Raw genomic sequence first — 15,715 nt, forward strand, 5'->3', positions numbered from 1 at the left:
CAAACGAAATACATTTACATTTTAATCTATTGAGAATATGTATAATAATATTTGAAACTTTTTTCAAATAACTATAATCTGAATTTTAATTTGGAAAGAAACTTTAAATAAAGAGATAACATAAAAAATATAGCGATAATTTAATAATAATTAAGTAATATATTAGATATAATAATAGCAAAATTTAAATGTACCAATCTGATCTATTGTTCAAAATTTTCTTTCTACAAATAAATAAGAGTTTATTATAATGTTTCAATTTCACGTATATACATTTTCACATAAAATAGTACTCTGATTATAATGAAGTGGATACTGTGAAACTTCTCTGTGACGAGGTAAGAATCTGGTTTGACTCGAATGAAGCTTTAGTACCTGCATCTAAAATGATGTCTCCGACCTCATCGTCGTCACTATCATGGTCACCATCATCGGGCGTGAGGATGCCAGCATGCGGAAATATATCTTCGGGATTTTCGTGAAGCCATTGGACATTACCTAACGTTCCCTTGTTGGCTGATCTGCACCCGAACCACCAATACGCCGTCGCTCTAGGGAATGCTGGATCAGCAACATCCACCTACACAACGTTTAACATAGCTTAATCAAAGGTATTGTACTTCTTTCGTTTTCAATTACTTATTTTATTTATATGGAATATTTTCTGCAACGTAGATCACGTGAGAAGTTTCTGAATAGAGAGGAAATATTTGAATATAAAGTTATGGAAATATGATTTCTATGATTTCAGAACATTAAGTCGAAGACTATTGTACATTCACTATCTATTGGCGACTTGAATTAATTTTCATGGTTCGAAACTAAAGATTTCAATAAAGAAATCATGCAGTCTTTGATATTGATGTTCCGTAAAAGTTGTACAAAAATTAGTATGCTGTTTTTAAGTACTTACGGAGAAGGTTCTGTCATTGAATCGATAATAAGCATCTCCCTTGAAGAAATACGTGTAACCACGATAAACGATCGAGGCATCAAGATTATTTGGGATACCTTCCCAGTTTGAGATCAATTTTGGATAGGTGTTCTTCACGGGTGGTTTTTGAGCAGGGTCAAATCTCCAGAATTTGGCGCCCTTGTAGAAGTAAATCTTGCCGTTTCCGGTCCAAACAGTCACAGTGTCGATATTATCTGGAATTCCTGTAAAACCTTCGCTGATTTCCTTCGGGTAATCTCCATCCATTCTCTTGCCTACGTATCTCCAATATTTCGAGCCCTGCATCAACATAATTTATTTTTATCCCTACGATTCATTTATGGATTATTCCTTCCATATTTATTCATTTATATTCTTATTTTATTTTTATCCTGATGTGATCTTGAAACATATCTGTATCACTGTATGTATAATTTAGATGGTTAGACGCTTCTTGTACCTTGAAGAAATAAGTTTTTCCATTTTTGTATGTAAATGCAGCGTCTATGTTTCCTGGTAGTCCTTTCCATGAGTGTGAAATGAGCTTAGGATAGCCGACTGCTACACCATCCGCGGTTAATCTCCAGTAACGATCACCTGTAATTCAGATTATTATTTAGAGTGACAAAGCATCAAAAACTGGAACTTAAAAATTAGCCTTATTGCTATATAGATCTGTCTCTCTCTCTCTTTCTCTTTCGTTTTTCTATATTCCTTCTCTTTGAAACAATTTCTAATTTACTTATGTTTTTCTAAGTCTTTAAGATTGTTTCTAAAAATGAGACATGATATATCGTCATCGTTCTTTTGTCCTTCTTTGTATAGTTATCCTTTTTTTTAGCAATAATTCGAATGAATACATACCCTTGAACGCATACATATGCCCCTCTGCAGAATTGAACATAGTGTCGACTTTTGGATCCGTGCAGAGCTCGGAGTCTTCTTCGCTGGGTGGTGACGCAGTAGTGGTTCCATATCTCGGTCCAGTTGGAACGCCACCACTATTTGCCGATTTTTTTCCATACAAAGCCTAAAGCAAAGTCATAAACACCACTATCATTCATTTCTGGTTCCAAAATTTTCTTCATCGAGTTTTTTTTACAATGGCGAGCGCAGAAATAGAGGAAACCTTTATACCAAATTCAGTTTAATTTAGCTTGTAATCATTACTCGAAATAGGAATTTGGAATTTGAAAGTCATTCTATATTTATAGTGTTTTAAAGTACACGAGATGTGCTTTTAAATTCTATGTTATAGACAACAATACAGGATATTATATTACTGGAAAAAATAGAAATAAAACTTTTCATAATACAGTTAACCATTTCCTCGCAGCGAAAGCCATAAAAATTAGTCTTTGACTCAATCGACTGTTATGATATTTACCTGGATACCCTGAATATCATCGTCATCTAACTGGAAATAAGGTTGGTAGCCGCGATAGAAGGGTGCCATTAGAGCAGCCTTAACGTCGCTATGGCTCAATCCGAGGGAATGACCAAACTCGTGAGCGGCTACTTGGAAGAGATTCGTGCCACGGAAACTGTCGATGGTCCATTGCTCTGCATCATCAAAATGGGCATCACCACCGTATACGGGGAAATAAGCGTGAGCCAAAGTGCCACCAGGTCCGTCGAAAGGATCTCCATCTCCATGTTCACCTTTCTCAAATCTAATCTCAATGTGGACCTACATAGATAGAATGTTTATAGTAAATGGACTATTTTGATCTTTCTTGATGAGTTCTAATTTCAATTTAGAAACAAAATTAGTTTCATTAGAAACGAAACAGGTTTGGTCATGAGTTCTTCTAGAGTAGAAACGTAAGTGGATTGGAGCTTATTGGAGTAGATTAACGTTGTTAGAAATATGAAAGCTGAGATGTATAAGCAAAAGATAATTTCAAATTAATCCTCAATTTAATTTAAGCGTATCTTTAATGGCAGATGTTATACCATTATATTTTAACGTATGGCTATATTTTATGGCGTTGGCCAAGTTGCAGTGACGTTGAAATGTTACGAATGAAATCACAGATGACTCCATGAAAAACAAGCAACTTAGTTAAAAATATACCAAAGCGCTATTCTTTGTTCCTTCTTGTTTCCCTTACTCACGATCGTGAGGAACCTTTGTAAATATTATTCGACTCACCTGGCCCGACTTTTTTTGGATGAAAACGAGATCTGTATATTCAGACCATACTTTGAACGCCTTGTTCAGCTCGTCGTCGACTTTGTGCTGTGGCAAATTTCGCGGATACTTGCTGATCTTGTACGTCAGTTTCTTCACACGCCATCTTGAGCCTGTAACAAAGGAAGCAATAGTGACGATGCATTAAGGAATTCGAAAAATATTTGTCTTGTTATCAATGTGCAATTCAATAGCATCCTTCTACTTTTTTCTTAATCCTTACATTTTTCTGCTTTTCTTTTTCGAACTCTTGTCATCTGTATATTTTGAATTATCACAATCAAAATAATATCATTACTGTTAAGTCATACGTTATTAATGTTAACAAATTCTCTATTTGACCTGTAGAATTGTAAAATTGTAGAAGAAAAGATTTCTACTATTCACTAACATTGTTAGTTGGTAAATTATTATTCAAAAGTGCTTCGATATCGGATTATTATCCTTTTTAATTGACTTTTTATAGTCGTATCAGTCGTTACAGTGAGAAAATTGTTAGCGATTCGGTTAAAATCGTAGACTTAGTTTTATAATGTTTAGAGATGTCTCGAGATTTTTTGAAAATCGACTTGCTATGAAACGCATGAGACATTCCATCAGCGGATTTATGATGACCTTCGATCATTTTAATTTTCGAGCATCATCTTGGCAAGTCTATAACTTCTTTTTATGTAACGATTGCTTCTATGTGTGGCAATCATTGTACTACCGTCTTATTTATTCCTTGTGCAACGATTTATTTTTAAACATAAGCATCCGCCACGAACGCATAAGGTTTTAGCACGATGATACTGAATTCCCGAAAAGCTTCCGCGTTTTTATTCGTTTTCGGCATATCTAATCTACTGTGCGAATCATCAAAACGTCGTTTCACAGTTCATTCGTTAGTAATCCAGCATTTTTCCTACCAAGTAAGCTGATTCACCCCTTAATCATCGTAATGTGTCTCAAAAACCAAAACATTCACCAAAGGAGAGGAACTTTGTACTTACTTACTCTATTTCCAGAGTCAGAAATATACTCGTTGCGAGAATAACTAATGCACTCGCGATTATTAAGAGAAGCTTATTATCGAACAGATCGCCTCGTCATCGCACTACCAATCTGTTATTTTCTACAAACGACGGATCCAACATCAAGGTTCTATGGACCAAGGTCAAATAGCGACATCTCCGTGATTAAAGAGCAAAACTCATCGAAGCTTACATCCTTCGTCATTTATATCTTTTTTCTTTCTTTTATAATCTGTTCGTTCACCGAAACGAGTTTCTCTGATAATAACGTTCATAAATATTCCCATTTTGAAGTACAGTAGTCTCGTGTATTCAGCCAGACCGAGGGACAAAATAAATTCAAACAGACTGGCATGGCAATGAGTAGTTTCGATAACAGAAGATTTTCAAATATTTTCGTACATCTGAAACTGAACATTAATTTGTATAAACATAGCGCAGGTATAGTCGAGGTTCCACTGTACTCGAGTATTCGGGTCGAATAGAATTGTTGATCCATATCGATCGCGATCACAGCTAGTGGGTCAAAACTAGGGAACCTGTTATGCGATTGAATTCCATAGGATGCACGCATCGGTGATCTTGTCGCCCGTGAGTTCACTGAAACGAGAAACGTTCGCGCGAGGTTCAAAGTCACGGTTAGAATCGATCGAGTCTCAATGATTTCCCAAGCGAATTATACTTCTACAGGTGATGTGTCGGCATGATTGGACGAACGAAACGGTGAATCAAGCGCCGGTCACTTTCTTCCGAGAAGAATCGGTCAATGAAAAGGCAACGGAATGCCTTATGGGTTGCAGTTAATTAGATATGTAGCTGGAGTCATGGTTTATGGGAAGGTTCACGCAAAGTCTGTGATCAGTGGTAGTTAGCGTGACTCGTGGTCAAAGGACAATTAGCATGACTTGGTGATAAATAGACTTAATAGACTGCGGATTTTTATGCATCCGTGGGGGATTTAAAAGTGCGAAAGTGCATAGAAAACGCGTAACACGCAGCGATATATAAAATTTCCAAAGTAGAAGACTCCTTATGGTATTACGTAATCACTTTCTAATAAAAATATGAATTTATATAAAAATCCGTCGTTTAGCTGCACAGCCCAAGGCTGTGTGTGTGTTTCCTTGTGTGAAAATTGTGTTATTTTAACTCGCTATTTTAGAATGGAACGAGGGTACAGAATAGTAATCTTATAATAATATGCAATTCTATTGTGTGGTAATTTAATCATTCCAGCATCATATGCATAATAACGTTTTGAATTTTCAGAATTCATCTTCATTACTATTTTCCTTGTGGAGGGGTTTTTTTTTTTAAATTGGATATTAAAATTGTTCTAATTATCGGAGAATTCACAGGATATTATAATACTTTGGCCAGTGATTTGGTTTTCCTTGAAAACTCGACGAGGTTGCTTATCTTAATTTATTTATCTTACTGAAATTTTGTCTAGCTGTTGTATTTCATTTTGAGGAGATTAACTAAATAATATGCGAATAATTGGTAAAAGAAAGAAGGTAAGATGTAAACATAATACTAGACATGAAAACGATTATAAGAATTTTCTCTTAAAAGATTGAATGACATCTTTCTGATGCAATTTCTGATTATAGTGACCTCGTTTTTAATAGTAAACACTCAGACGTATAGCCTCCTCGGAAATGCATCTGGAACAATTTTGGTGTTTAAAAAATGCATTCGGAGCGCTCAACAAATGCTACATAGGCGCGTATAACCTGTTTAGGGTGAGTGATTTTACATTGAGGATAATGAGGCAGGAAGTTAAAAGTAAGACCAAATCACGAACAGATTCCGTCACTTGAATAATCGTTCAAATTTCCGTCAACTTTCAGTATTTGCAGTATTTCAGTATTTCTTTATAATCTTTTTCCCACAGAAATTAATTGCTTAAATCATTCTCAGAATTTCAGTATTATTTTTTCTGTAATAAATTTTAAATGTAAAAAAGTGCAATAACATATAAATATTAATAAACATATTCCACAAGAATATAATGTTCTGTTTTGAATGTTTAATGTATTTTGAATTGTTCTAAATTTTGACATTTAACTTTGAAAGATATTCTTGATAAATTAGATCCAACAATTACTGTTATTCAATTTTGATACTAATTTTACTATTAAAATATTGATGGTATTTTATTTTAACGATATCAGATACAACATGATAAGTCCTATGTAATTTTGTTACAACATCAATTGATTAGATAATCAAGAAATCAATCCAACGTTATGTCACAAACTTTGTTGAAAATATTCTAGTGGACTTTGATTTTGATTAAACAGAGTGATTTTCGTGAAAGAGAAACACGTGTTTATGTTCCACTTTCTTTTTTCATCAAATTAAAATGAATTATTTACACTGAATGTTTTGTACTTGTTTTCTTCTTATAACAGTGAAAGTACTAATTAAATGGATGATAAGAGTTTACAGTATGACAATACTTGTTTTATCTTAAAATTAGAGTGCTATTTTTAACTTTATTTACCTTGAAGAGCGTATCGCTTCGATCTTCCAAAGCCAGGACCAACTTTGTCTTTAACGCCACACCTCGGTAATGCCATTAGCTTAAATGTTTCATCGTCGAAGTCACCTGAAAAAAACCGATTTCTTTTATTAATAATTGCAAGTTCGATAAAAGAGGAATTAGTTACTCTTCTGTCGTACGAAATATCAAGTATCTTCTTACGATTACTTAAATTTTTCCAGTTTTGAGACAGATATAAGTACTAATTTCACTGTGATAATTAGATACTCTTCCATCTGAAACCATAACTTTATTATATGGTTATAATATTTAATTTAATTCTACTTAGAAATCAGTTTCGATCTTCGAAATTCTCTCAGATCTCGATATTTTCAAGGAAAACGACATTTTGCCATATATCAAACACACTTCCATTATTTGTTTCGCATCAAGGCTGCGTCGAATGTAGGTTCAGTACAGATCGTAGGATTCGTAGCTACATATATCGATCGCCCGACCATGCACGTTTCGTGCTACCTATTTACGATCATTCGTTCGTATGTATGTGTTTTCTTGTATCATGGTGCATATGCATCAACGTGACGTAAACGCATATATGCATAGTACAGAGAGCATGCGAGGACGTTAAGCTACTCGTACGTTCCGAGCAAATCCGAAATAAACCTTAATCGGATCATGCTGTTCGATCGAATCGATTAATCAATTACATTATTAATTATTGTAATATATGGAATATCTGATTTCATTCTATCAATTTATTTGTTAATATCTCTATTTTTCCATAGCTATGATATATGTAAACTGGACATTTTTTATTTTATTTTTGTTTGTACATAATCTTAATTTTGTAATATAAATATTGTAATTATTATAACGTAATATTTAATATCGCGATATAAATTCGTTCCATTTTTATATTTGTCACATAAGTGGAGAACATGTTACAATCCTAATATCTCTATAAACGTATCAGTTTTTTTAGAATTTAGCGAAGCACGAATCATCAAAAATCAAATGTTTTATACGGCGGAATTTAATACATAGCAACAGGGACTATATCAAATTCGAATACTTAATATTCCTGACTCTAATCATGCTTAACAGATTACTTGTTTAATCAGGTTTGAAAACGCGATTCGATCAAGTGTGCAACGAGCTTTAGCTATCTCGTGTCACGTGCAAACAAGTCTCTACTTTGCATTGGGCACGCGACTGCAGGTTGTATGTACGTTTATTAATACTTCTCTGCGTGGAAATCGTGGTGTATTAACTGGAAGATCGTGCAAATCGATGTGAATACAGTTACGAACGATCGAGTTGTTTATTTTGGTGTAAACGTATCAAAGAAAGATCGAAGATGTATCATTGGAATATTCTTCTTATTTTATCGAATATACTCTTCATTTTGTTTTGTTCTCAATTTGGAGTCCTGCTTCTGATGATTTAAGATTGGATTACTTTGTTCGCTTCATTAGAAAATTATCAAAATATTTACGATAAGATTTTTGCAATAAATACATTGCAATTTCTTTGTAAATTTTCTAATTTGTTCCACGCTTTACCAATGCCATTATCATTCATTAGAATAATAATAGAACTAGTACAATAATTCACAGATTTGAAGAAGATAGAATAGAACACATATATATGATTTATATGATGTCAACAAAAATTACAACAATCTAAAATTTATTTCCAAATATATCGTCCCATTAATCTTAAAATACTGATTGAGATAACCGACGACGAAAGAAAGATCGATTAAACAAGACAAATTGCTTTCGTCAAACACATCTCCAATTATCAACAAGCAAGAAAACTCGCGTTTCTAAAATTTTCTCTTTTCTTCACGACGTTTCGGTCTAATCGTTAATGGAGAGTACGTTTCTTTCCTGAGTCGTGTAAGAACACGAAAACACGCGATTACGTCGAACGCAAATCGATTTCACGTGAATTTTCTCGCTTCTATTGGACGACTTCTTACGAAATGTATTTAGCACTCGCTTCTTCCTTTTTCTAGCGTATTTGTTACGTGTGCAGGATTTAATTTGCCGCGACTAATAAAGGGACAAGGCTGGCAATATCCAGCGAATATTTAGCAAGTAGGAAGTTCTGGATTCGTTGAACGCGTGCCAGAAGATTGCTGTCAATAAACACTGTTTCATCCCGCATAATACTCCCATTGGTAGCGTACAATTTAACAGTTAGATCATTCTTCCGTTCACCTTCGTGTTTTACTTTGTATCCACCGAGTGGATATTTCCAATGCTTGGCTTGATTAAAAGCGACCATTTCATTCTTTCCTATTTTCCAAGACATTCTCCTTTAATGAGAAAAAAATTCATTTTAATGTTTTATTCGATTTAATTTCCTATTAAGAATCAAATCGTACGCGTAATTGCAAAAGCGAAGAAAATACAATAAAAGATAGTGAAAATTAATTAGTACGTATTTTGTTCTTTCTCTTTTTTTCATTTGATTGAATTTCATTTCGATTTATTATCGACAGCTCATTGATATTTTACCTGCGCTATTTTTATTATCTCTTGACGTGTTTCTTTATGTAAACGTCAATGATTAGTTCATCGATGTTGACGTTATAAAATCACGATTTTCTAGTTACATATACGATTTCTTTTTAAATCTTGCTTTTTCTTGTTCCTGTTTCACAATAGAAACTTCTGTCGTTCTTATTGTTCAATCTAATTCATACGATTCGTTTTAAATCGAATCGATGCAATATCACGGGTACTTGAGCTAAGTGAAATCCTTTCTCTGTGAAATATGACGTGACTTTTACCTGGATTTCGTAATAATCGATGAATTCGGTCACTTTTGCGTCACAAATTGCTCGTTCTGGTCAGAGATTCCATTATCTGATAAAAACTTTAGCAATCCTTGCTTGGGCAATTCGTCGAAAAAAGTGTTTTCCGTCTTCTGTGTCGCAGGAAATCATTTGAAAAACGTATTTACATTGCGATCGTGATTATAAAATCTTTTGTTATTGCGATATAATGTTAAATTGGCTGCAACTTCAAATATTTCACAGCACTCTGCTTTTATCTTTAGTGTCTCATTGTTCTGTGTCCGTTTTAATTACATTCATTATTTTAATTGCACTTGATTCAAGAATTTTAATGATGTTTAACAACACATCATGTAATGGTTAATATTATAGGCTACTTCAAAATGTAATCGGTTTACGTGCGTGTTTGTCGTAAAAAACGAAAAGATGACTGGTGTCTGAAAAGCATGCACGTATTTGTAAGAGATGTTAATCAGAAGAATGTTTTTAAGTCAATTGTAATTGTAACGACCGTAAGCGCAGCTGATTTTTATGCAAATCGATAAATTGTCTTTTATACAACGTGGTAAATATAGCAGGACGTTGCTTTGAATTTTATTCGATCGAGAAGTAACTCAATTTTGTTAGAAAATATATATCGATATACGATAGATTTGATAGGAGAGATACTACTTTTTTAATGATCGAGAAACAGATATTGTTATCAAATAGTAATTTGATTCGGTATAATATCGTACCAGATATTATGTATTAAAATCATTAAATTTGATCCAACAAAAATCGATTCAAATCAGAGAACGGAGTCTAATGTCGAAGAATTAAAATCGCGATTATTGACTTCTAATCGTAATCAATATCAGAAAAAGGCCGGATGACATGGTCGCAGTCACATCATGTGAGTCACTTTTTAAGCGCCATTAAATGAATCTGTTGCATTTCTCCGAATTCTGAGTCACACCGTTCAGCATCATCATCGATTATCCACAAGGAATCATCCCATGACTTTACAACGCAAACTACTTACTTCCTATTCATATACGAGCTTTTATAAAATTTTAAACGTTCCAATACTCGCGTAAAAGATATATTTTTACATTTATTGCGCGTATAGTCGATCGATGTACCATCAATGAAGTTTGTATAAATAATGGAAAATTTTCCTCTTCAATTTTTCCATAATTTTTTTTTGGAATATACACATGTCCTGTCGCAATTATTAAAATCGCTCTGTACAATGTAACTTCCTTGTCAGTCGAATATTTATCCTAGTCGCAATAATCAGCTATCACAAAATTCTTGTCCTATCAGTCTCTAGAAATCATCTATCTCAGATAACGATTTATCAGCAACGCACTCTCGCTTTTCTCGCGTTTACCCAGGCCAGCCATTGAAATTTTACCGGAAGCAGTAATTTGTTTTCCTCGTCGTCGCGTTATTTGCTGACCAACGTTCTGTTAAGGCTCGAGCCTTGACAGTGATTGGTTCGAATTCGTTCGTTTTAATAGCCGGTGCCCGTTGAATGATTCTCATCGTCCACGCATATTGTCTGATGTTTATTTGTTCATTTTTCTATAATTTCTGCTACAGGCGCGGTTTCTTCTTTTTTTTTATTTTTTCTCTCTTTTACCAACATCGATTTTTGTCCGCAGGTTCGAATCGCGTGTTTTCAGAGAAGACGGATCGGCCAAAGTGGCGTCTGGTCTCTCAAGGTCTAGAAACGCTGAAAAATCCGCTCTTTATTCGGAGCCGGTCGAACAAGTACGTGGAGATGTAAGCGTACATTTTGTCCGCTTGTTGCGAACCGAGAATGAATCGGGACGATTCTTAGAATAACAGGATGTTTCTTACCACCAGGCTAAACCATAATTTAAAGATAATGGAAGATAGAGCAGCGCTTTATTAGAGAAGATTAAGTGCTTTCGAATAATGTATCACGCGAGGTTTGATGAAAATTGACATTAATTTCGTTGAAAACACCTTTATGTTTTTAGCAATTGTAGAAAGATTGTATTTCTGTATTTTTGACGCGTTCACGTAGAATGATAAAGTTTGATAATAGAATTATGGCGAATTATAGAATTAAATATATAAAAACATTTTAGATTTAAATTGTTATGATATTGTATTTGCAAAATTCTCTGCACTATGTGGGTACCATTTGAAAATACTTTGTGTTCCAGTTCTGAGTGTATGTAGGCTAATATGTGGGTAAATTGACGTATTATCGTTTTACGAAATTATCATAATCTCAATGCTAGCTGTAGATTGCTGTACGTAGCTAATATACATGCTTTTGTGTATTTTAAAGCAGTCTGTCACCTCTTTAAGATACGTAACTTCGTGGCTGTAATATGTACTTGCAAGTACATTGTATTTATATTATTTTTTGACTCTTTATAATAGAAAACATAATAAGTATAATTTTTAAGATACGGCAACGTATTTACAATTAGATCGATTAGAAATGTGACTGCGGTTGGACAAATAATACTAATCGACAATCATAGCTAGTCAGTTATACTTTTTGTTTGCTTTCTTTCAGTTTCGCTTCTGTCTCATAAGATCAGTTAGATTTCTTTCAAAGTTAAACCACGATTATAATATACAAAAAAATTATGATATGAAACGTAGAAAATATGCGATTTTTACTAATTTTTAATACACGTCTGTTACCTGAATACTGCAAAGATTAATACAGTCACACGCACCTGCATTTTATTATCTGTACGAAGCCATGTCACTTTCTTGTGACGTCGCTTCTTATCTACGGCCTTAATTACTCCACGGCTGATAATTGAAAGTATTTTTTACTATTCAGCTCGCGGTAGAATAATAATTATTCGTGCGAACAAGTATGACGCGCGTGTCTTTTGACGTATAGGAAACTACTTTTTGGATCGAACTGTGAAATAATGCGTGGCGAGGCACACATCATTCGCATCTATTTCATTGCTTCTATCTAGCCAATTTACGGCTTGCTGCGAGGTTTTCTCTGAGTCAGAGCAAACAGTATAGTAATGTCAGAGGGACACCGAACAGATACCATCCACCGGTATGATTCATTCATTCGCGACAACTATTAAACTCAATTACGGTTTTAATATAGTACGATCGCAAGGACGTTTGTAAAAATTAATTGATAAGACTAAGACTGCTGCGTTCGTACGATAGGAGTAGATCATTCGAGGTGTTTGGATAGAGGAAAGAAGCGCGTAGTGGAGTTTTGTCAGAATTTTGGGATACTCTGAATTTATCTCGAATTATTTGTAGACTTTTCACTTGGAATAGCTTTGCATTATTTTCTTCTTTTATTCCATTGGAATTTTTCTTGGATTATTCAATCGGAGTATTCTCGTCTCCATTATTTCCATACAGCTGTATCGAATTATTTTTGGATTGTTTTGTTGCATTAATTTTGAATTATTCTTGAACTTTTCTGTCGGAATATTTTTGCATTCGTTCTTTAACATTCTGTCGGGATATTTATTCGATTATTCTTGTATTATTTCTTTCTGCAGTTTCATTGAATTATTTTTAGAATAGTTTACCGTGGAATTCTTTCATTATATTCCTTCTATTCCACTGAAGTATCCTTGGCTCATTCTATTTGACTATTCTTATACTTTTCTGTTCTTCCATTGAATTATTTTTAGACTATTAGCCCGCTGTAGTCTTACATTAGTTTCCTATTATTCGCATTATTATCGCACTATTATTTTTAAATAGCTTCCTCGTTATTATACGACGGTCTGATGTCTTTCGTAAATTTTGACTGTACGTACCAGTAATTCTTATTGAAACTTTTTTCTAAGAGCAAAGGTATCTATCTTTCCTTGATATTTTGTTACTACGTAAATAAATACCTTATAAACAATCGGAATACAAGACTCACCTGTAATATTTAATCCAGCAAAAGCTTGAAATTCCGAGATCGCTTTCGAGAGTGTATCCTGAGATATAATTCCACCACTTGTTGGATTGATAGGTTGTAAGTAGCCAAATTGAGACAGATAGTTCTGCAACAGGTAAATAGATTCCAATCAATAGGTTTTCTTAAATAACGATTTAAAACACACACAGACACACATTCGTTTCATTGATACATGAAATTGTAATTTTCGATTTATATTACTGTTAATTCACATTCTGAAATTCACACCTAAATTAATTCACATCTAAGAAAATATAAGTTTCAAAAATTCAAGGATAATTTGATATTTCTACGATTATGCTGAAATTGGTATTTCTTATGTAGCTTTTTAATAGAGTAAAAATAATAAGGCGATTCTTATTATCTCGTTTGATGGCCGGACCGCTATATTTTGCACGTTGAAAAAATATAAATGGGACAGATGGTGATGTCGAGGGGATTGACCTGGCTGATGATTCCATTGCGGCATGATACAGTTATCTAGTCACGATGAATAAAAGGAATTAATATTCCGGCGAATAAAACGCCGCGCGTGTAAGTACGCGTTTCCGTTTTCCTTATCTCCTATTCCTGACTGAATCATCGCAAATTTTCTGGACGTAAAATTGTCTCTTATTCTTGACTGAATCGCAGCAAATTTTCATCAATCATTGATGCATAAGATCTGTTATCTTATGATTTCATTGACGATGAAGTTGCTCGTTGGTTCTCACAACGAATGGGTTCGTTGACTAAGAAATTGAGAATAAGATTCTGTAACATTTATCGTACATCGAGTAAAGGATTGAGAAATAAAAATGGATAGTTACTATCATTGGCTGTTATTTAGTATTTTATTTTTTGGAATGTCTCTTGAAAGATGTCGTTCGAACGTTTTATAATTCTCTGTAATTTATTTCCAGTCTCTTTCGTGATCGACAAATCAAAGAAATACCTTTAGGAATGTTCTAAAAGTATTAAAAGAATGGTCCAAAAGTACATATATTTTGTACTTTGATATATTGTAGTAAGACAGCGATAAAAGGAACAAACCTGTAATTCGATTTGTAAGAAGTAGTAAGAAATATAATTCACGTTAGCGGATAAACGTCTCTACCACGTAATAATTATCTTTTAATAAGCAAAAACTACAATGATTCAAGAAATTGCAAGCTACCGTATCGTTAAGAAGGAACTTTATTCGCCTGACATAAATTATCGAGAAATTCATTGTAAATAAGTCTCTCTCTACAACATCGGTATCTAATTTATTTATTAGGTACATACTATTTTACTTTTTCATTAAAATACACGTCTTACCGAGAAGTATAGTATATTAGAATCACTATCGTATTTCAGTATCATTTAGCTCATCACAGAACAATAAATCGTTAAGTGACAATCATTACATGTAACATTCTAATGTCTGAAACACTTTAATAGTACAATTACGTGATAAATGTGGTATCGGTTGAAGTGGTTTTTAGAACCGCTCTATGGTCCTTTTCATTGTTAGCGAAATGACACGCCAATAAATCGTGAAACGAGCATTAAATCGTAACCGTAGCCTCGGCTGGCTCCTCGTAAACGCAAAGTTATGCCGTGACTCACAATACGGTAACGGATAAAAGAGATATTCATTCGAATAATCGATGTGCACACTCTGATCCAGAGAGAATTCTTGCTGCACTCGAACCTCTGTTGAGGATTCAGAATATGTACAGTTTGCATAAAAGGCGATGATTCATCGTCTAAACGAAATAACCTGTTCGTCTTTTTTAAATTCCAACTCGAGAATTTCGTTATTAATCCTTAATTAGAAATCTTTAACAGGCAGCCATAATTTCGAGAAGTAATTTTGGAAGTGAACTAATATTTTTCAAAGCTTTTTTAATTAATTTTTATCAATTAATTAATTAATTTTAATTAATTTCGTTTAGCTGTATATACGTGTGTGGTTTTCTCGCTTTTTGTAAATTCGTTTAATAAGTAAGAACTATAACTGGATAATATTGCATTGGAATATTGTACCAAAATATCGGATTCGAACGATTCGTTCATCTATGACTCGTATCTGTGTATCGTAGTTAGGATAGAGTTGGTCAAGTAGTTCTTCGAATGGCTGCAGAAACTTAATGTAAAAATCGTATTATAAGGCTGGATTATTCCATCCTTCGAGTATTATTTTTAACCTAATGCATTCCACCCTAAATACGTAGGATTCGAGCAGGATTCCGCGAGACACGCGCTTCAAGTGTATCTCGAGCTCCAGAGGATGCTTATGTTAATCAATTCTGCTCGTATGGATTTAGGCTCGATATAACTTACGTACGTGAGATCGACGAAAAT

General features: G+C 33.8%; 1 protein-coding gene and 1 long non-coding RNA gene across 6 annotated transcripts in view; one reads left to right on the forward strand and one right to left on the reverse strand.

The window, feature by feature from the left end:
* LOC100741313 (matrix metalloproteinase-14) overlaps positions 1–15,715 on the reverse strand; it is a 39,670-nt gene that overhangs the window by 5,822 nt on the left and 18,133 nt on the right. For 2 of the 4 annotated variants that reach the window (XM_012388015.3, XM_012388016.3), the window contains exons 2-9: positions 13,349–13,472; positions 6,651–6,755; positions 3,090–3,241; positions 2,322–2,624; positions 1,799–1,964; positions 1,395–1,531; positions 914–1,234; positions 499–580 (exon numbers count right to left, since the gene is read on the reverse strand). In XM_012388015.3, coding sequence (XP_012243438.1) covers positions 499–580; positions 914–1,234; positions 1,395–1,531; positions 1,799–1,964; positions 2,322–2,624; positions 3,090–3,241; positions 6,651–6,755; positions 13,349–13,472 — 1,390 coding nt within the window. Of the gene's footprint in view, positions 1–375; positions 581–913; positions 1,235–1,394; positions 1,532–1,798; positions 1,965–2,321; positions 2,625–3,089; positions 3,242–6,650; positions 6,756–13,348; positions 13,473–15,715 lie in introns of all 4 variants that reach the window. The other 2 variants (XM_003491102.4, XM_012388014.3) reach the window with 1 other exon arrangement.
* The window catches only part of LOC112213173, a 56,678-nt gene continuing 41,438 nt past the window's right edge, over positions 476–15,715 (forward strand). For both annotated transcript variants that reach the window (XR_004462042.1, XR_002947063.2), the window contains exon 1: positions 476–611. This is a non-coding gene — a long non-coding RNA (uncharacterized LOC112213173). The remainder of the gene's footprint in view (positions 612–15,715) is intronic.

This window comes from Bombus impatiens, unplaced genomic scaffold (genome assembly GCF_000188095.3).
Source record: "Bombus impatiens unplaced genomic scaffold, BIMP_2.2 scf_0506, whole genome shotgun sequence".
Taxonomy (NCBI): Eukaryota; Metazoa; Arthropoda; class Insecta; order Hymenoptera; family Apidae; genus Bombus; species Bombus impatiens.